Below are 20953 nucleotides of genomic sequence, written 5' to 3'. Positions count from 1 at the left end.
GGTTGGCTGGAGGGGGTGGGGTGTTGAAGTTTATACATGCATAATCTATGAGCAGAATGACTGTTTTACCTCAATTAGCCACGAAATCCCTAGTTGGGAAGTGATTGTTTACTGGAAGGTAAACATTTTCCCTCATGTGGGCCAGCCCTCTAGAAATTAGAGTTCAAATCAATGAGCTTTAGCCCCTAGCCATTTGAGTGACAGCTAGCAAGATCCACACACAGCAGAGCGAAAGACAGAGCAATGATGTGGTGCACATATCTGCACATGTGACGTAATGTAGTACGCAATTTTCGGGGACCACTTCTGGCTCATGGGTGTTACTTTCAGAACTACTGGCTAAAAAGCATACAAAGCACCAGAGAATATCTTTGAAAGACAACTTTCCAAGTCAAATTTGCTCTGATTCAGTGCTGTATGGCTCTGCCTGACAAAAATACATACAGTTACAAGTGTTTTTGTGTTGAAGCTATTGTAACTGGCTCTAAGGAAAACAAGTGGGCTGAGACAGTGAAAATGGTCATTTCTGGGGCCTCCCGAGTGGTGCAGTGGTCTAAGGCACTACATCACAGTGCTAGCTGTGCCACTAGATATTCTGGGTTCAAGCCCAGGCTCTGTCATGGGTGGCGCACAATTGGCTAGATGCATTAAGATATCCTAATGCGGTTTATTTGTGTATGTCAGGCAGACAACTGACTATTTGTATTCCAAATTTGAGCAATATCAGCGCTTGCAATATTGGGTTACATGAGTTTATGTGACCCATCCCCCCTCCAGCCAGGCATTATTCAGCACGTTTGGAGTTTAGTTTTTGAGTAAAATATTTTTTCACAACCAACCATTTAATAAATGGGAGGCATTAGAGATGTGAAAAAATATGGTAGTGTTTTGTTCGACCTCGGGTAGGGGTATACTTTTTGGGGGGGAGGCCCTGCCACTAGCCTAATCTGTCTAAATTGGTACTGGGTTCCTGAAATGCGACGTCAAAACAGCTGAAATGACTGACGCAGGCAAATATTGAGGAGCTCGGGGGATACACGAGCAGGGAGAACCCTTCGTTAACGTTAATTATTCCCTCAACACCTGAGAGCAAATTCAATTTAAGTGTGAGGCCTATCATTGTCACATAAACGCATCAGACCAATTATTGCTCGGTGCATATTGTTCATGCAACAAGCTGTCTCCATGGCAAAGGAAAAAAACAAGTTAAGTTACACTAGAAAAAATACTTTCAGTTTTTCATCTTCATCACTGTTATTAGTGCCAAATAGAAAATGTCTAATTATATTTCTTTAGAGCCCTCTCTGTAAATCAAAATGTGATATTCTATTGAATATAAGGCTACTATCTTGACAAGGCTTTGTGGGACGGTAATGTGTTTCAGAGACTCCAACGTGCATTGACAATCCTCTTATAGTATGCCTTACCGAATATGGATTAGGTCCGTGTGCAGCACCCGTTTTGCCTACAGGTCACTTTGAAAGGGCTTTGATTGAATTGGCGTGGTTGATCTTGGCCTGCTATATTGTACAATATATATTCGTTAGAAATTCAATATAAATAAGTTTGACATTGAAGAAAATATCGCTTAATTTTGAATGCTTTAATAATCTAAGTTTCTGCAACCTGTTGAGCATCAGGTAACCTTGACTTTCTAAGGATACCTTACAATAATACATAATGTTAGTCTGTTTGAATCTAATGAGCTAATATTATAAGGTGAGAAAAAATGTAACTTGCGTGTGGAGTGAACCTGTGTAGCGCGCGATAGCCTCGCGAAGCGCGAACAGCGGGATGTAAGGAGCTCTCTAGGGTGCTGAAGTTGACAGACAGAAGGGAGCTCCTGCCTCTTCCTCACTCTATCATACAGACCAGAAAGATAATGAGGTGTTGTGTCTTCAACTGGGCAACGGTATGACATTTTACATGAGTTAAAATATAGAGAATACTGAAATTGTGAGGTAAGGATTACTGGGGGAAAAAACAGGAGTGTTAAAAAACTCTCTTCAGGCTTCTCAGCTTTCAAGAAGGCCAAGAAAAGCAATGGTAAGTGCAACCTATTATGCTTCAAGTTATGCTATTTCACGAGTGTATCTTTGGGAAAACATGCTATCAAATACAGTGATCTCACTTTCACATAGCTTACTTTGTTTTAACGCTATGCAGTTCAATGAACTTTGAAGTAGCCTAACCCTAATTAGAAATTATGTTCAAATAAATAGGCTACTCTAAACTTTTTTTTGCAGGTGTCTTTGGTTTGGTTTATAATGCTCTGATGTAGGATCACAGTTCACCAATACGGATACTCAAGCAGGATAATGCAACATATTCCTCTAAATGTTGGAGGTGTGCTATGGGATTTATCCAACTATCCATACAGCCCCACCATCTTCAAGAGCAGACAAAGCCTTACAACTCTGCCATTCTATAACTTTCTGCTATGGGTCCTGCTCGGGGTTTTAACGTTTCCATGCTGTGTCCAGTGTTTAATCTTCAAAGTTGGGGTCCTTGGGCCCTGGAACTGCGACCCGGTCTACTCCAAGGCCCTACCTGCGGTGGCCGCTAAATTGGCCGTGGGTAGAATAAACGAGGATTTCAGTTTAGATTTGGGAAGCAAATTGGACTTCGTGATCCTGCAAGAAGCATGTGAAACTTCTAAAGCGTTGACCACATTTGTGTACTACGAGAAAATGGTGGACGGTTTCGTCGGCCCCACGAATCCAGGATACTGTGACGCAGCCTCACTTTTGAGCAAAAACTGGGATAAAGCTATATTTTCCTGGGCTTGTATTAACTATGAGTTGGATCGAATCAAGGGTTACCCAACCTTCGCACGGACACTGCCGTCACCCACACGGGTGTTGTTCACGGTGTTGAAGCATTTCTGTTGGGCCAACATCGGCATCGTGTCTTCCAATGAGGATATCTGGATGGACACCGCCGGTAAAGTGGCCAACTCCCTGCGGAGCCAGGGACTTCCCGTTGGCATAGTAGCGTCGGTGGGAATGAACGAGACGGAGATGGAGAGTACATTGAGCAGAATCCAGGCTGCGGGGGAGATCAAAGGCGAGTGTTTTTAACAATTTCTTTACCGTCTCTTTGCGGAAGTTTTAGTTACTGAAGAGATACGAGTGAAGTATGTGCAGGTTATGCTATCAAGCCTCACAAGGCCTACACACAAGGCCTACACAACAATGTGATTGATCAGTTTAAAAGGGTAATCCTCAACTGAAACAATAACAAAGCATTTCCCTGCCCTGGTTTCCGTAATAAACTGAGGGATGGGGTAGAAGAAATCTAACCCCTTTCAAATTCATAGATAGAGCTATGGATACAATTACTAACCATCCATGATATCAATATTATAGTTTTAACCATGTTAGAGACTATAAAGTGTTTGTTTACATTTACTTTGTTTACAAACATTGGAGTACAATGAGCTTTAATTTCGGGTTCTGATGGGATAAGACAGTTGGAATAAGCCAATGAGACATAAGTTATATTGTTCTAGAATCAATGGGTACATATCATTCATTTATAAGTCCCAAATGTTATGCAGCAACTACAGATTGACCCTTTAAGGTAGGGAGGGTCATGTTGGCCAATGATGAATGTTACCTCAACCTGTGTTGATTAAGTTATTTTACAGTTTTTACAGTAGGATGATTCAGCAACATGCACAGAGATGCAATTCCTTCATGCACATGGTCATTCCAGGTGGCGACCCCTCACTGTCTCTGTCCTGTGTGTTCCAGTGATCATCATGTGCATGCACTCTGCTCTGATTGGTGGGGAGCAGCAGACAGCCTTCCTGCTGAAGGCCCATGAGATGGGTCTGACAAAGGGCCGATACGTGTTTGTCCCCTACGACACCCTGCTCTACAGCCTGCCCTACGCCAACACATCCTACTTCCTCCTGCAAAACAACACCAAGCTGCGGCAGGCCTACGACGCCGTGCTCACCATCACTGTGTCCTCAGATCTAATGTCATTCAATGAGGCGTTCAACATGGCCAAGAGGTTTGAGGAACTCACCATATCACTGGTCCCACAGCAGGTGAGGAGGGTGCTTTTTTGATATTTTCACTTTTGGGATGTGAGTGGATTCCATCTGAATTTCAATTGATTGTTATGTTATCACATTGTTATTACAATAGTATTATAAAAATGCCATTGATTGCATTTATTGATTATTGGTTATATGGAGAAACACCATAGTCTTCAGGTCATTTGATGATTTTATCTGTTTTAGGTCAATGTATCACTCTCAGTTTTGGAAAAGCTAATCACTTTAGCCAAATAAACAATTTATCAATGGCCTCCTTGTATTCCAGGTCAACCCCCTGTTTGGAACCATCTACAACAGTATTTACCTCCTTGCCAAAGCCATGCACAATGCCAGAAGAGCTGGCAAGTGGCTCTCTGGGACCAACCTAGCTTATTTCACCAGGAACATGACGTTCTCTGGCTTCAACCAGAAGATCCAGATAGACACTGAAGGGGAGAGCCAGACTAACTATGTCATCTTGGACTCCGACGGATGGGAGGGTCAGCTGTACCGCTCCTATATGGTGGACCTGAGCGCTAACATGGTCCGCTTCGCGGGGAAGTCCATTAACTTCCCCGGGGGTTCCCCTCCTCCCTCAGACTCCAGCTGTTGGTTTGAACCAAACACAATCTGCACTGGAGGTAGAGAATCTGTTTAAAATCAAATCATATTTTATTTGTCATATGCACCGAATACAGCAGGTGTAGGTAGACCTTACTGTGAAATGCTTACTTACAAGCCCTTAACCAACAATGCAGTTCAAAAAATAGAGTTAAGGAAATATTTACTAAATAAATTAAAGTAAAACATAAAGTTGTTAGTTTGTGTATTTCATTCTTCCATCACACAACCAAACTATGTCTTTAGTCTCCATCTCTTACCTGTGTCTCAGGTGTGGAGATAACCTTCGTCATAGTGGTGTTTGTGATCCTCTTCGTTATGATCGTGGGAGGACTTGGTCTAAGTCTGTTTGTAAGGTAACTCTTCTCACTGTACTGTTCTGTTTCTTACTGTATGTTTATGCTGTTCAGATACATAGAGACTATAAACCCAGACAGAGATAGTTGGTATTGGTGTGCTGTGATCTTGGCTGACATGCTCTCTGATTGGCTGGCAGGAGGAGAATCCAGCAGATCCAGTTGGTGAAGGGTCCCAATCGGATCCTACTGACTCTAGAGGACCTCACATTCATCAACCCTCAGCTTAGCAAGAGAGTAAATATATTGTCCCATGTGATCCTCTACAATATTACCTCTATCTGATATACTGTATGTTCATTCATATATTTTATGCCTCATAGAAAATCACTATAGAGGACCTGGGTGACTCTAAAAGTGCGATAGACAACAACAGTATGCATTCAGGAGACCCGCACCACTCTGTGGACAGCATCACAACAGCAACACATGAGACCACAAATGTAGCTGTCTATGAGGTAAGTAGACGACGTTGACCACTGAACCACAAGTCAAATTTTCATTCCTATCCCAAAAGATTTCAACGTGACTTGTAGAGAATGGAGCCAGGATAAAACCACATATTTTTGTCCATGGCTTCACAGGGTGACTGGGTGTGGCTGAAAAAGTTTGAAGAAGGCCATTTCAAGGAAGTCAAGCAGAGCACGACCAAGATCTTTACAAAGGTAAAATAAAACATAACAACAACAGCAATTTCAAGCACAAGGTCAGTGAAATGCTTGCAAGCTCTACCCAACAGTGCAGAAATAAATATCTAAAATAGTATAGCTAATAAAACATTTAATATAAATGTATATACTGCATTTTATTTCATATATAGATATTTTATTATTAGTATTATACTATTAAGAAAACAAGAGAAATAATATAATGTATAGAATCTTGTCTGGGATGTGAGTTTTTTTTTGTTAACTTTGGGGTCTTCATTTTGTGTGAATGTGTCCAGATGAAGGATCTGCGAAATGAGAACATCAATCCGTTCCTGGGGTTCTTCACAGACTGTGACATGTTTGCTGTGGTGACGGAGCATTGTTCCCGTGGCAGCCTGCAGGACCTCCTGAGGAACGACGACGTGAAGCTGGACTGGATGTTCAAGTCTTCTCTGTTGCTGGATCTAATCAAGGTATGACATGTTTGACATGTCATGTTACAGAACTTTTTCTGCTAGTCTAATTTGTCCCAATAAGATTTTAACATATCTTATAAAACCTGATCATGTTCATTTAAATTGTTTTTCTAGTACTTTGTCATAAGTAACACCAATGGTTTACATGTGTTGATCATATTGGCCTCTCAGGGTATGAAGTATCTGCACCATCGAGAGTTCCCTCACGGCCGGCTGAAGTCACGGAACTGTGTGGTGGACGGTCGCTTTGTCCTCAAGATCACAGACTATGGCTTTAACGAGCTACTGGAATCCCAGAAATCCCCCCAAAATCTAGTTCCACCTGAAGGTAACATCTATGCCTAGATCTGCACATTTTTGGGAAAGAAATGTCACTCTTTTTTTTGACAGTGCAGTCAAAAATGTGATATATATTTCCACACTATGAGGTTGAAATAACTCTGTGAAATTTTGAAAATTATGTTAATGCCCTTTAAGTGTAAGAGTTATTTGAAAATACTGCCTTAAATTTCAGCTTGTTTTGCATGGGTGTCGTGTCGGACCACCAGGTGACATCATAACAAAGAGAGTTTTCCCTCCTCTCTGCCAATAACAGTTTTCAGGTTACACATCCCTCCCACTAGGCTCCTCCAGTTAGGCCACTCTCTCAGAACACTCCCAGACAGTCCTAGCAAAATTCTTGCTTGAGAAATGTAATTTTACTAAGAAGCTATTTTTGTAAGGTACTTAATTGTTACCCAGAAATGATTTGATATTGAAATTAAAATTGCTGCATTGGACCTTTAAAGATGGACTTCACACACAACCATTTGTATTTCTAGTTTGTGAGCATACATCTATGTCATTTAAATGTGCTGCATTTAACTACCATGCCAAAATCATGACCCTGTGCTTCTTTATCTCAGATCAGTTTTGGACAGCTCCAGAGTTCCTCCGAGACGTGGAGAACTCTCGGAAGGGCACCTATAAAGGAGATGTGTATAGTTTTGCCATTATACTCCAAGAGGTGGTTGTCCGAGGACTTCCGTATTGCATGCTGGGTCTGACTCCTGCGGGTAGGTCTGGGGGATACAAAACAGGCAAAACCATACAATCCACTCAGAGAGGAAATGTTTTGTTTTACCTTGAGGTCATTTTTTGGTATTTTGTGAATCAACATCAATTGATTGATTAGTTATACTGGTATCTATCGAGTAATGTCAGAGTTGTAAATCACTATAATTTCCCTATCTACAGTGGATGTATGTACCTATCTATGTAGCTACATATTGTACAGCATTTCTGCTTTGCTTTGACAAACTGTCTAGTACCAGCTGCCAATAAGCTGTGTAATGAGTTGTTATGCTCTAGTGCTGTTGCTATATAACCTCTCACCTCTCTTTCTCTCTTCCTCCCAATCAGAGATCATCCGTAAGGTGAAGAAGCCTCCTCCCATGTGCAGGCCTACGGTGGCCCCAGATCAGGCTCCTCTGGAGTGTATTCAGCTGATGAAACAGTGCTGGAGTGAACAGCCTGACCGGAGACCAGCCTTCGATGAGATCTTTGACCGGGTCAGCAACACTCAACTGTCTCCATGGTTATATTAGCAGTTGACGTTACTCTTCAATAAAACACACCCCAAATCAATTCAGGGGGAGAAAAATAGGTTTATTCAAAGAGGAGATGTTATACTGAGAGGTACAGTTGAAGTCGAAAGTTTACATATAACTTAGCCAAATACATTTAAATTCAGTTTTTCACAATTCCTGACATTTAATCCAAGTAAAAATTCCCTGTCTTAGGTCAGTTAGGATCACCACTTTATTTTATGAAAGTGAAATGATTTATTTCATCACATTCCCAGTGGGTCAGAAGTTTACATACAGTGGGGAGAACAAGTATTTGATACACTGCCGATTTTGCAGGTTTTCCTACTTACAAAGCATGTAGAGGTCTGTAATTTTTATCATAGGTACACTTCAACTGTGAGAGACGGAATCTAAAACAAAAATCCAGAAAATCACATGGGAATTTCTGGATTTTTAAGTAATTAATTTGCATTTTATTCATGGTTGGGATGGTGTTCTTCAGGTTGCAAGCATAACCCTTTTCCCTCCTAACATAACAATGGTCATTATGGCCAAACAGTTCTATTTTTGTTTCATCAGACCAGAGGACATTTCTCCCTTAAGTACGATCTTTGTCCCCATGTGCAGTTGCAAACTGTAGTCTAGCTTTTTTTATGGCGGTTTTAGAGCAGTGGCTTCTTCCTTGCTTAGCGGCCTTTCAGGTTATGTCAATATAGGACACGTTTTACTGTGGATATAGATACTTTTCTACCTGTTTCCTCCAGCATCTTCACAAGGTCCTTTGCTGTTGTTCTGGGATTGATATGCACTTTTCTCACCAAAGTACGTTCATCTCTAGGAGAACTCGTCTCCTTCCTGAGCGGTATGTGTGGTCCCGGCTGAGTGGTCCCATGTTGTTTACACTTGCGTACTATTGTTTGTAAAGATGAACGTGGTACCTTCTGGCGTTTGTAAATTGCTCCCAAGGATGAACCAGACTTGTGGAGGTCTACAATTTTTTTTCTCAGGTCTTGGCTGATTTTTTTTCCATTTTCCTATGATGTCATGCAAAGAGGCACTGAGTTTGAAGGTAGGCCTTGAAATACCACCATTTGACTCAAATAATGTCAATTAGCCTATGAGAAGCTTCTAAAGCCATGACATAATTTTCTGGAATTTTCCAAGCTGTTTAAAGGCACAGTCCACTTAGTGTATGTAAAATTCTGACCTACTGGAATTGTAATACAGTAAATTTTAAGTGAAATAATCTGTCTGTAAACAATTGTTGGAAAAATGACTTGTATCATGCACAAAGTAGATGTCCTAACCGACTTGCCAAAACTATAGTTTGTTAACAAGAAATTTGTGGAGTGGTTGAAAAACGAGTTTTAATGACTCCAACCTAAGTGTATGTAAACCTCCGACTTCAACTGTAGATGTTCATTCTCCCCTGTCCTCAGTGATTCTCTTCAGTGATTCTCTTCAGTGATTTTCTTCAGTGATTCTCTTCAGTGATTCTCTCCTGTGATTCTCTCCTGTGATTGTCTCATCAGAACAAAGGGACAGGATGTACTTTAGAACCCAGCCCTAGCCTGTGGTTGAACAATTGGATTTCCTTATAATAAAACTGGGCCAATGGCTAAATAACAAGTATACTATTTCAGGAATCAATTTGGACCAATGAGAACTTGCCATATAGCTATGAGTCCCAGACTTAAATTCCTCCCATGTCTCTGACCCATTGATCATTAATCCCCTATTACAGAAAAAACAGTATTTCCATTCATCATTAGTACTCTATTGACTTTTAGTCCTCTTGACCTTTTGTACTCTATTGACCTCTCGTCCTCTGCGTTGTGTATTTATCTTGGGAAATATTCTTACAGTTACCTGCTGTCAGTGTCATAGCAGGGTAATGCAGGGAATATGTCTGGGTAATTATAGGCTGTGGACAGCAGAAATTGGTCTCTCAGCATTCATGGGCCGGGTCCAAAATCAGTCTTGCCTACTACTTAATAAAACGAGATACTGTGTACTAATCGTATTACACACTATTTAGAACGTACGGTTTAGTAAAAACAAATGCAGTACGCAACAACTAACATACTCGGCTCACCCATCCTGAGAATGTGTCATCCAATAATGCTCAATTTAAAGCATACTTGAGTTTTGAAATTTCACTTACTATGAAACGTTCTATTTTTGCATACAGTACCAGTCAAAAGTTTGGACACACCTACTCATTGAAGGGTTTTTCTTTATTTGTACTATTTTCTACATTGTAGAATAACAATGAAGACATCAAAACTATGAAATAACACATATGGAATCATGTAGGAACCAAAAATATATTTTAGATTCTTCAAAGTAATGTCACGCTCATCATAATGAGTGGACCAAGATGAAGCGTGATATGTTTCCATCCTTTATTTAGAAGAGAAACTTAAAGCACAAAAATAATAAAGCGAATAAATTAAACGTGACGCTACATGCAGTGCAGAAAGCAACTACACACAAACATAGTCAAGATCCCACAAATACAATGGGGAAATGGCTACCTAAATATGATCCCCAATCAGAGACAACGATAAACAGCTGCCTCTGATTGGGAACCATATCAGGCCAACATAGAAATGCAATTCCCCTCGATAACCCACCCTAAATCACACCCAGACCCAACCAACATAGAGAATAAACAGCTCTCTATGGTCAGGGGGTGACAAGTAGCCACCCTTTGCCTTGATGACAGCTTTGCACACTCTTGGCATTCTCTCAACCAGCTTCACCTGGAATGATTTTCCAACCGTTTTGAAGGAGTTCCCACATATGCAGAGCACTTGTTGTCTGCTTTTCCTTCACTCTGCAGTTCAACTCATTCCAATCCATCTCATTTGAGTTGAGGTCGAGTAATTGTGGAGGCCAGGTCATCTGATGTAGCACTCCATCACTCTCCTTCTTGGTCAAATTGCCCTTACACAAACCAGATGGGATGGCGTATCGCTGCAGAATGCTGTGGTAGCCATGCTGGTTAAGTGTGCCTTGAATTCTAAATACATTTATTTAACCTTTATTTAACCAGGTAGGCTAGTTGAGAACAAGTTCTCATTTACAACTGTGACCTGGCCAAGATAAAGCAAAGCAGTTCGACACATACAACAACACAAGTACACATGGAATAAACAAACATACAGTCAATAATACAGTAGAAAAGGTCTATATACAGTGTGTGCAAATGAGGTAAGATAAGGGAGGTAAGGCAATAAATAGGCCATGGTGGCGAAGTAATTACAATATACCAATTAAACACTGGATGATAGATGTGCAGAAGATGAATGTGCAAGTAAAGATACCGGGTGCAAAGGACAAAATAAATAAATAAATACAGTATGGGGATGAGGTAGATTGGATGGGCTATTTACAGATGAGCTATGTACAGGTGCAGTGATCTGTGAGCTGCTCTGACAGCACTAGAAGAGGGGGATTTGAAGAGGGGGAGGATCGCGGCAGCTTTCCAATCTTTGGGAATCTCAGACAATACGAAAGAGGGGTTGAACAGGCTAGTAATAGGGGTTGCAACAATTTTGGCAGATCATTTTAGAAAGAGAGGGTCCAGATTGTCTAGCCCGAATGATTTGTAGGGGTCCAGATTTTGCCGCTCTTTCAGAACGTCAGCTATCTGGATTTGGGTGAAGGAGAAATGGGGAGGCTTGGGCGAGATGCTATAGCGGGTGCAGGGCAGTTGCCCGGGGTAGGGGTAGCCAGGTGGAAAGCATGGCCAGCCGTAGAAAAATGCTTATTGAAATTCTCAATTATAGTGGATTTATCGGTGGTGACAATGTTTCCTAGCCTCAGTGCAGTGGGCAACTGGGAGGAGGTGCTTTTGTTCTCCATAGACTTTACAGTGTCCCAGAACTTTTTCGAGTTTGTGCTACAGGATGCAAATTTCTGTTTTAAAAAGCTAGCCTTAGCTTTCCTAACTGGCTGTGTAAATCAAATCAAATCAAATCAAATTTATTTATATAGCCCTTCGTACATCAGCTGATATCTCAAAGTGCTGTACAGAAACCCAGCCTAAAACCCCAAACAGCAAGCAATGCAGGTGTAGAAGCACGGTGGCTAGTAAAAACTCCCTAGAAAGGCCAAAACCTAGGAAGAAACCTAGAGAGGAACCAGGCTATGTGGGGTGGCCAGTCCTCTTCTGGCTGTGCCGGGTGGAGATTATAACAGAACATGGCCAAGATGTTCAAATGTTCATAAATGACCAGCATGGTCGTATAATAACAAGGCAGAACAGTTGAAACTGGAGCAGCAGCACGGCCAGGTGGACTGGGGACAGCAAGGAGTCATCATGTCAGGTAATCCTGGGGCATGGTCCTAGGGCTCAGGTCCTCCGAGAGAGAGAAGGAGAGAATTAGAGTATATTGGTTCCTAACTTCCCTGAAAAGTTGCATATCATATAAATCATATAAATCACTGACATTGTCACCAGCAAAGAAACCCCACACCATCACACCTCCTACTCCATGCTTCACAGTGGGAACTGCACATGTGGTGATCATCCTTTCACCTACTTTGAGTCTCTCGAAGACACTGCAGTTGGAACCAAAAATCTCAAATTTGGACTCATCAGACCAAAGGACAGATTTCCAACGGTCTAATGTCTATTGCTCGTGTTTTTTGGCCAAATCAATTATCTTATTATTATTGTTGTCCTTTAGTAGGTTTTTTTTCCAGCAATTTGACCATGATGGCCTGATTCACGCAGTCTCCTCTGAACAGTTGATGTTGAGATGTGTCTGTTACTTGAATTCTGTGAAGCATTTATTTGCGCTGCAATCTGAGGTGAAGTTAACTCTAATGAACTTATCCTCATGAGCGCAAGTTTCATCATAGCACTTGATGGTTTTTGCGACTGCACTTGAAGAAACTTTCAAAGTTCTAGAAATGTTCCGTATTGCCTGGCCTTCATGCCTTAAAGTAATGATGGGCTGTCATTTCTCTTTGCTTATTTGAGCTGTTCTTGCCATAATATGGACTTGGTTTTTACCAAATAGGGCTATCTTCTATTTTCCACCCCTACCTTGTCACAACACAAATCAAATCAAATCAAATCAAATTTATTTATATAGCCCTTCGTACATCAGCTGATATCTCAAAGTGCTGTACAGAAACCCAGCCTAAAACCCCAAACAGCAAGCAATGCAGGTGTAGAAGCACGGTGGCTAGGAAAAACTCCCTACAACTGATTGGCTCAAGAAGAAGGAAGGAAATTCCACAAATTAACTTTTAACAAGGCACACTTGTTAATTGAAATGCATTCCAGGTGAAGCTGGTTGAGAGAATGCCAAGAGTGTGCAAAGCTGTCATCAAGGCCAAAGGTGCTTACTTTGAAGAATCTCAAATATAAAATATATTTAGATTTGGTTACTTTTTTGGTTACTACATGATTCCATATGTGTTATGTCATAGTTTAACATTCTACAATGTAGAAAATAGTAAAAAATAAAGAAAAACCCTTGAAGGTGTAGGTGAGTCCAACCTTTTGACAGGTAATGTACCTAAAAATGCATCCTATTTAGAACACTAGTATTCAGGTTTTCATAGCTTTATGGATTTTTACAGAGATCATAAGTCATACCTGATATTACATAATGTAGTGGTAAACCGATGATGATGGTGTATGTCACAGTTCAAGCTGATCAACAAGGGCAAGAAGACCAACATAATTGACTCCATGTTGCGGATGCTGGAGCAGTACTCGTCTAACCTGGAAGACCTGATCAGAGAGAGGACAGAGGAGCTGGAAGTGGAGAAACAGAGGACAGAGAAACTGCTCTCTGAGATGCTACCTCCGTGAGTCAAGCATCATGTTATAACACTCACAGAGACAATTAAATAAGACAATGGGCATCTTATTATAAGATACCATTCTTGTATGATGCCACAGGTATTATCCTTTTATTACATGATGTAGTACTTTACTTTCAACTTCAAATGATTGTTTGTTGCTCGATGTCACGTTACCACTAACACGTTACCACTAACACAAAATGTCCCCTGTCACATTACAGTTCTGTGGCAGAGGCTCTGAAGACGGGTGCGACGGTGGAGCCAGAGTACTTTGACCAGGTTACCATCTACTTCAGTGACATAGTAGGCTTCACCACCATCTCTTCCCTCAGTGATCCCATCGAGGTGGTGGACCTGCTCAATGACCTGTACACGCTGTTCGACGCTGTGCTCAGCAACCACGACGTATACAAGGTCAGTTATACTATTTTCACACTACTGTGTTGAACCAAAATGAGCTGAGCCGAGGCATCATAGTTGCTGGAAACGGGTTTGGGTGTCGTGCTAGGGGAGCTTCACAACAGCACAGATCAAGTGACGTGATGATTTTTTTAGTATCAATGTGCCAATGTTTCACTGTATGCCTGCTTGTTTGCATTGTATAGGTGGAGACCATTGGTGATGCCTACATGGTGGCATCAGGTCTACCCAAGAGAAATGGCAACAAACACGCTGCGGAAATAGCCAACATGTCCCTGAACATCCTGAGCTCTGTGGGCACCTTCCAGATGCGCCACATGCCTGGCATTCCCGTCAGGATACGAATAGGGATACACTCAGGTGAGAGAGGGCATTGGGTTGTCCCTGCCTGGCAGACACACTCTGAAGTTAGTCTGATTAGCTAGATGATCAATCTTGCTCAATGGTTGTATGCCAAAGTAAGGTGTTTATAAATATGAAGAGTTTCTTTCCAAAACACCATATATCCATTTTCTGAAATGTTGGTAAATTAGCTTATATTGTTTAAACTTCTTATGGCTGGGGGGCAGTATTGAGTAGCTTGGATGAATAAGGTGCCCAGAGTAAACTGCCTGCTACTCAGGCCCAGAAGCTAAGATATGCATAGTATTAGTAGATTTGGATAGAAAACACTCTGAAGTTTATACAACTGTTGGAATGATGTCTGTGAGTATAACAGAACTCATATGGCAGGCAAAAACCTGAAATCCAACCAGGAAGTGGGAAATCTGAGGTTTGTAGTTTTTCAACTTTTTGCCTATCCAAGATACAGTGTAAATTTGGTCCAATTGCACTTTCTAAGGCTTTCACTAGATGTCAAAAGTCTTTAGAACCTTGTTTGAGGCTTCTACTGTGAAGGAGGAGAGAATAAGAGCTGATTGAGTAAGAGGTCTGGCAGAATGTCATGAGCTCAGTCAGGCACCGCCCGTGAGAGGTACCTGCGTTCCATTGCATTTCAAAATACAAAGGAATTCTCCAGTTGAAACATTATTGAAGATTTATGTCAAAACATCCTAAAGATTGATTCTATTCATCGTTTGACATGATTCTGCGAACTGTAAGGGAACTTTTTGACTTTTCGTCTGGCCTGTGTGTCATGAATTTGGATTTGTGAACTAAACGCGTGAACAAAAAGGAGGTATTTTGACATAAATTATGGACTTTATCGAACAAAACAAACAGTTATTGTGGAACTGGGTTTCCTGGGAGTGCGAGTTGATGAAGATCATCAAAGGTAAGTGAGTATTTATAATGCTATTTCTGACTTCTGTTGACTCCACAACATGGCAGGTACCTGTATGGCTTGTTTTGTGTCTGAGCGCCGTACTCAGATTATTGCCTGTTGTGCTTTTTCCACAAAGTTAAAAAAAAATCTGATACAGCGGTTGCATTAAGGAGAAGGTTATCTAAAGTTCCATGCATAATACTTGTATCTTTTAGCAATGTTTATGATGAGTATTTCTGTAAATTGATGTGGCTCTCTGCAAAATCACCGGATGTTTTGGAAGCAAAACACATAACGTGCCAACCAAACACAAAAAGCGGAAATAGAGATAAAATGAATCACTAACCTTTGATCATCTTCATCAGATGACACTCATAGGACTTTATGTTACACAATACATGTATGTTTTGTTTGATAAAGTTCATATTTATCAAAATAGGAGTTTACATTGGCATGTTACATTCACTAGTTTTAAAAACATCCAGTGATTTTGCATAGTCACATCATTCAACAGAAATACTCATCATAAATGTAGATGATAATACAAGTTATACACATGGAATTATAGATATACCTCTCCTTAATGCACCCGCTGTGTCAGATTTTTAAAAACTTTACGGAAAAAGAAACCTATGCAATAATCTGAGACGGCGCTCCGAAGTAAAAGTCACAATAGCCGCAACGATGGCGTCAACATAAACAAGAAATTACATGATAAATATTCCCTTACCTTTGATGATCTACATCAGAAAGCACTACAGGAATCCCAGGTCCACAATAAATGTTTGTTTTGTTCGATAATGTCCGTTATCTATGTCCAAATACCTTCTTTTGTTAGCGCGTTTGGCATACATATCCAAACGCTCATTCTGGTCAGCGTTACATCGGACAAAAACTTCAAAACGTTATATTACAGTTCGAAGAAACATTTCAAGCTAAGTACAGAATCAATCATTAGGATGTTTTTAAAATATAGCTTCGATAAAGTTCCAACCTGAGTATTCCTTTGTGTCTTCATGAGCAATGGAACGCAAGTGGATACCATGAGGAATGCGCGTGATTAGAAAATGGCTGACTGCCAGACATCTGATAGATTCTGCTCTCATTCACTCCCACAACACCGTAGAAGTCTCATTCAAATTTCTATTGATGGTTGACATCTAGTGGAACCCCTAGGCAGTGCAACATCATTAATATCTCAAGGGGATTTCATTGGGGACTCTGGTGAATACATAAAAAGCTCAGATTTCTCACTTCCTGTTTTGATTTCTCCTCAGGATTTTGCCTGCCATATGAGTTCTGTTATACTCAAAGACATCATTCAAACAGTTTTAGAAACTTTAGAGTGTTTTCTATCCAATGCTAATAATACTATGCATATATTTGCAACTGAGACTGAGGAGCAGGCTGTTTACTTTGGGCAACTTATTCATCCAAGCTACTCAATACTGCCCCCCAGCCATAAGAAGTTAATTTTTTTTTTTTTTTATCAATACAGTTATATAAGATCCGTATGTAAAACATTAACATTTGACATTTTTGTCATTTAGCGGATGCTTTTAACCAGAGCAACTTACAGTGATTGCATTCATCTTAAGGTAGCTAGTTGAGACAACCACATATCGCAGTCAAATATACAGTGTGCGAACATTCCATTCTAGCTAAACAATGCATATACTGTATAGGGTTTTGCAAAAAATAACTACATTTTAATACACACTTAAAATCGATGAATTGGAAAAGTTATGTTTAACACGAATATGAAGCTACCCATAAGCACAAATGTGAACAATTTGTGGATATACTGTTTTGGAAATAAGCTCTTCATATTACAATCAATCACTTTGATTCTATTTCCTTTTCTAACTGTCTGTATGTAGAGATCCATCATTCATAACGAGGGCGGCTGAAACAGTAGCAGGCCAGGGTTTGGTTTCTCAATGTGATGTCTGAGATGTGATGCTCATGTGTTGTGTGTGTACAGGGTCATGTGTTGCTGGGGTGGTGGGTCTGACCATGCCTCGGTACTGCCTTTTCGGAGACACAGTCAACACCGCCTCGCGTATGGAATCCACTGGGCTGCGTGAGTATCAGAGGTTCTTGGTGTTGATTTACAAACATTAAGAACACCTTCCTAATATTGAGTTGGAACAGCCTCAATTCGTCAGGGCATGGACTCCACAAGGTGTCGAAAGCTTTCCACAGGGATGCTGTCCCATGTCGACTCCATTGCTTCCCACAGTTGCGTCAAGTTGGCTGGATGTCCTTTGGGTGGAACATTCTTGATACACACGGGAAACTGTTGAGTGTGAAAAACCCAGCAGCGTTGCAGTTCTTGACATAAACTGGTTCGCCTGGGCTGGCACCTTCTACCATACCCCGTTCAAAAGCACTGAAGTCTTTTGTCTTGCCCATTCAGCCTCTGAATGACACACATACACAATCCATGTCTCAATTGTCTCAAAGCTTAAAAATCATTTTTAATCTGTGTCCTCCCCCTTCATCTACAATGATTGAAGTGGATTTAACAAGTGACATCAATAAGGGATCATAGCTTTCACCTGGATTCACCTGGTCAGTCTATGTCATAGAAAGAGCAGGTATTTTTAATGTTTTGTACACTCAGTGTATTTCTGCTCAGGATCTGCATTATTTTGCTGGTATGGTTTGTCGTGACAGTGTTATTTCCTTTCAGCTTATAGAATTCATGTAAACATGAGCACTGTGAAGATCCTGCGCTCCCTCAACGAGGGCTACAAGATAGACATCAGGGGCATGACAGAGCTGAAGGTATAAACACCTCACAATACATTATCCTATGTGTTCACCTGTAGGATTTCTTTCAACTGTTTATAAATAAATCATGAATAATGATGTGTTCCTACAGGGTAAAGGCATTGAAGAGACATACTGGCTGGTTGGGAAAGAAAACTTCACAAAGCCTTTACCGAAGCCTCCAGAGATTAAACCAGGGTAAGACCTCACAATACCGTACCTTATGTGGAGACCCTGCCGAGAACTAAGTTCATCTTAACATGTCTACATTTCATTCAGTGAATATTTGTTAATTGATTATACAGCAGTTTATGTGTAATCATTTCACTCATTTTCTCATCATTCACTGCATGAGCAAAATGGAGTCCCAATGAGTACCAGGATGTGATTGAGGCTGTTATGGTCGTGTTACAGTACATGTGTTGTCTACTTTAGGGATGACAATCATGGACTGAACCCAGAGGATATAGCTGCGTACAAGAGAAAAAAAAGCAAAGAAAAAGCTTGATTCTCTGAGTCAAAATCGAGGAGGTAGCTAGCAATTTGCATGCCGTGCTCTGTTGTGTCATGGTGAAAATCTAGTTGTTGTGTGGTGTCTTCTGTTGCATGTGGTTTGTGGCTTTCACAATCTGTGGGATTTTGTTGAGCACCCTCTACTACCCCCACCCCCTATACTGTCCATCCATAGTCTCTTGATCTGATCTCTTCTCTAATCTTCTAATCTTATCACCTTCAATACCATTAAAAGCAGAGCAGAGCTTGACCATCCTAGAAAAGCTCTATTCATTTTGGTTAATCGAGTGGTTCACCGTCATTACCGTCCTTCCGTTCTTTTCACCTTCTTATTTGAGGCAGCACCTCTAAGACACAGGTGGGGAGGATGGGCTCGTAGTAATGGCTGGAACGGAATAATTGGAATGGTGCACATCAAATACATGGTTTCCATGTGTGTGATACCACGTAATTCACTCCATTCCAGCCATTAATATGAGCCGTCCTCCCATCACCAGCCTCCTATCCTCTAAGACAATTAACATTCTGCTTCTTCTGCCATGTCATCTTGTCTCGTCTTGTTTCTCCAATTGCCATGTTTGCAATAATCTGATAGTCCTTCTATTGTTTGAAGTGGAAGTACGTAGAGTTTAAATGTTTTTGGATCTTCCATTCTCAGGGACAACTGGCAAGAGATGGTGACAGATGAGATCAAGACGATATTTCGGAAGGCCAACCGGGAGGTGGACAAGCCTAAAATCTGAGCAGATGAGACAGAGATAGAGAGAGACAAAAATGGGGAGAGGAGGAGGTCACATCCGAAGAGAGAGAGAGGAAGAGAAAAGGATGATGAAGGACTGGTGGACAGAGGGCATGGACCGGCCTACTCACTGCGGCTTACATGGTCTCCTTTAATAGGATTTGCCTGGCTGCTGTCTGTGTAATCTGCTTGTGGCCAGCACAGCAGAAAGGGAGAACATTAATGAAATGAAGGTTGTTGAATTACTGTCCTGCGACAGTGATAGTGCATGTCTTCTTAATGAACTATGCACTTATTTCTCTGGACTCCCATTGGCCACTAAGTGGCTTCGTGTCAGTGGAGTATTTTTGTCTAGATGGGATACAGTTTATGTCAAAACAAAGTTATCGTAGCGGGTTAGGAGAATTTACGCAGCAAGTTAGGAGAATGAATGCAGTAACTTATGAGAATTAAGTTTAATTAAGGTTAGGAAAAGGGTTAGGTGTAAAGTTAGCTAAAATGCAAAACATTTCAAATTTTGACATCAGTTTGACATAAACTGTAACCCACCTGGACATGGCCAAGTGGAGTTGAAGTCCCAGACCTCAACAGAATGATCTACTGTATCTCTCCACTCCCATACTGTACTGTAGCTTTTAATCACATGCATAATGGAAATTATTTTCTATTTTTGTTATTGTTTCATCACTCTTCTAAACATTTTGAAAGGAGCACTTATCTCTACCTGAAGAGAGTTAATTTTAGTTAGTTATGGGAAAATATGAAATTCCATTTTTAAGTTATGGCCAAAAACATTTGTAAGAATGTAAGATTAGCATTCCAAAGTTGTGAGAGGAAATATACTCTACCGTTATAAAGTTTGGGGTCACTTCGAAATGTCCTTGTTTTTGAAAGAAATCCAATTTATTGTCCATTAAAATAATATCAAATTGATCAGAAATACAGTGTAGACATTGTTAATGTTGTAAATGACTATTTTAGCTGGATACGACAGATTTTTTATAGAATATCTACATAGGCGTACAGAGGCCCATTATCAGCAAACATCACTCCTGTGTTCCAATGGCACGTTGTGTTAGCTAATCCAAGTTTATCCTTTTAAAAGGCTAATTGATCACTTGAATTTTTTTTTTTTAGCACAGCTGAAAACTGATGTGATGTTTAAAGAAGCAATAAAACTGGCCTTCTTTAGGACTAGTTGAGTATCTGGAGCATCAGCATTTGTGGGTTCGATTACAGGCTCAAAATGGCCAGAAAAAATACCTTTCTTCTGAGACTCATCAGTCTATTCTTATTCTGAGAAATGAAGGCTATTCCATGCGAGAAATTGGCAAGAAACGAAACACCAGTCTCAACGTCAACAGTGAAGAGGTGGTGCTGGCCTTCTAGCCATATCTCAGACTGGCCAATAAAAAGAAAAGATTAAGATGGGCAAAAGAATGCAGACACTGGACAGAGGAGCTCTGCCTAGAAGGCCAGCATGTCTTCACTGTTGATGTTGAGACTGGTGTTTTCCGGGTGCTATTTAATGAAGCTGCCAGTTGAGGACTTGTGAGGTGTCAGTTTCTCAAATTAGACACTCTAATGTACTTGTACTCTTGCCCAGTTGTGCACCGGTGCCTCCCACTCCTCTTTCTATACCCGTTAGAGACAGTTTGCGCTGTTCTGTGAAGGGAGTAGTTCACAGCGTTGTA

The 20953-nt window shown here is 40.8% G+C and overlaps 1 protein-coding gene across 1 annotated transcript; it reads left to right on the top strand.

Annotated features, from left to right (window-relative positions):
- Positions 1–1619: 1619 nt before the first annotated feature.
- Positions 1620–20179, top strand: LOC109909240 (retinal guanylyl cyclase 2-like). The gene is made up of 19 exons (XM_031795245.1): positions 1620–2046; positions 2247–3066; positions 3756–4057; positions 4335–4689; positions 4941–5025; positions 5166–5262; positions 5349–5483; positions 5610–5690; positions 5972–6148; positions 6323–6479; positions 7057–7206; positions 7553–7701; positions 13388–13551; positions 13770–13962; positions 14154–14328; positions 17217–17315; positions 17928–18022; positions 18120–18205; positions 19179–20179. The coding sequence occupies exons 2-19, from the start codon at positions 2319–2321 to the stop codon at positions 19261–19263; spliced, it is 3333 nt and encodes a 1110-aa protein (XP_031651105.1). The 5' UTR covers positions 1620–2046; positions 2247–2318; the 3' UTR covers positions 19264–20179.
- The last annotated feature ends 774 nt before the right edge of the window (positions 20180–20953 follow it).

Source organism: Oncorhynchus kisutch, linkage group LG18 (genome assembly GCF_002021735.2).
Source record: "Oncorhynchus kisutch isolate 150728-3 linkage group LG18, Okis_V2, whole genome shotgun sequence".
Classification (NCBI taxonomy): Eukaryota; Metazoa; Chordata; class Actinopteri; order Salmoniformes; family Salmonidae; genus Oncorhynchus; species Oncorhynchus kisutch.
The sequence above is the reverse complement of the archived record's forward strand: the minus strand, read 5'-3'. Positions and strand labels throughout refer to the sequence as shown.

Bases quoted from the DNA above. Each gene is read 5' to 3' on its own strand.
- LOC109909240 (XM_031795245.1), top strand. From the start codon at position 2,319: ATGCAACATATTCCTCTAAATGTTGGAGGTGTGCTATGGGATTTATCC. The intron at 5,691-5,971 runs GTAAAATAAAAC...GAATGTGTCCAG, and splicing joins CGACCAAGATCTTTACAAAG to ATGAAGGATCTGCGAAATGA. The intron at 14,329-17,216 runs GTGAGAGAGGGC...GTGTGTGTACAG, and splicing joins ACGAATAGGGATACACTCAG to GGTCATGTGTTGCTGGGGTG.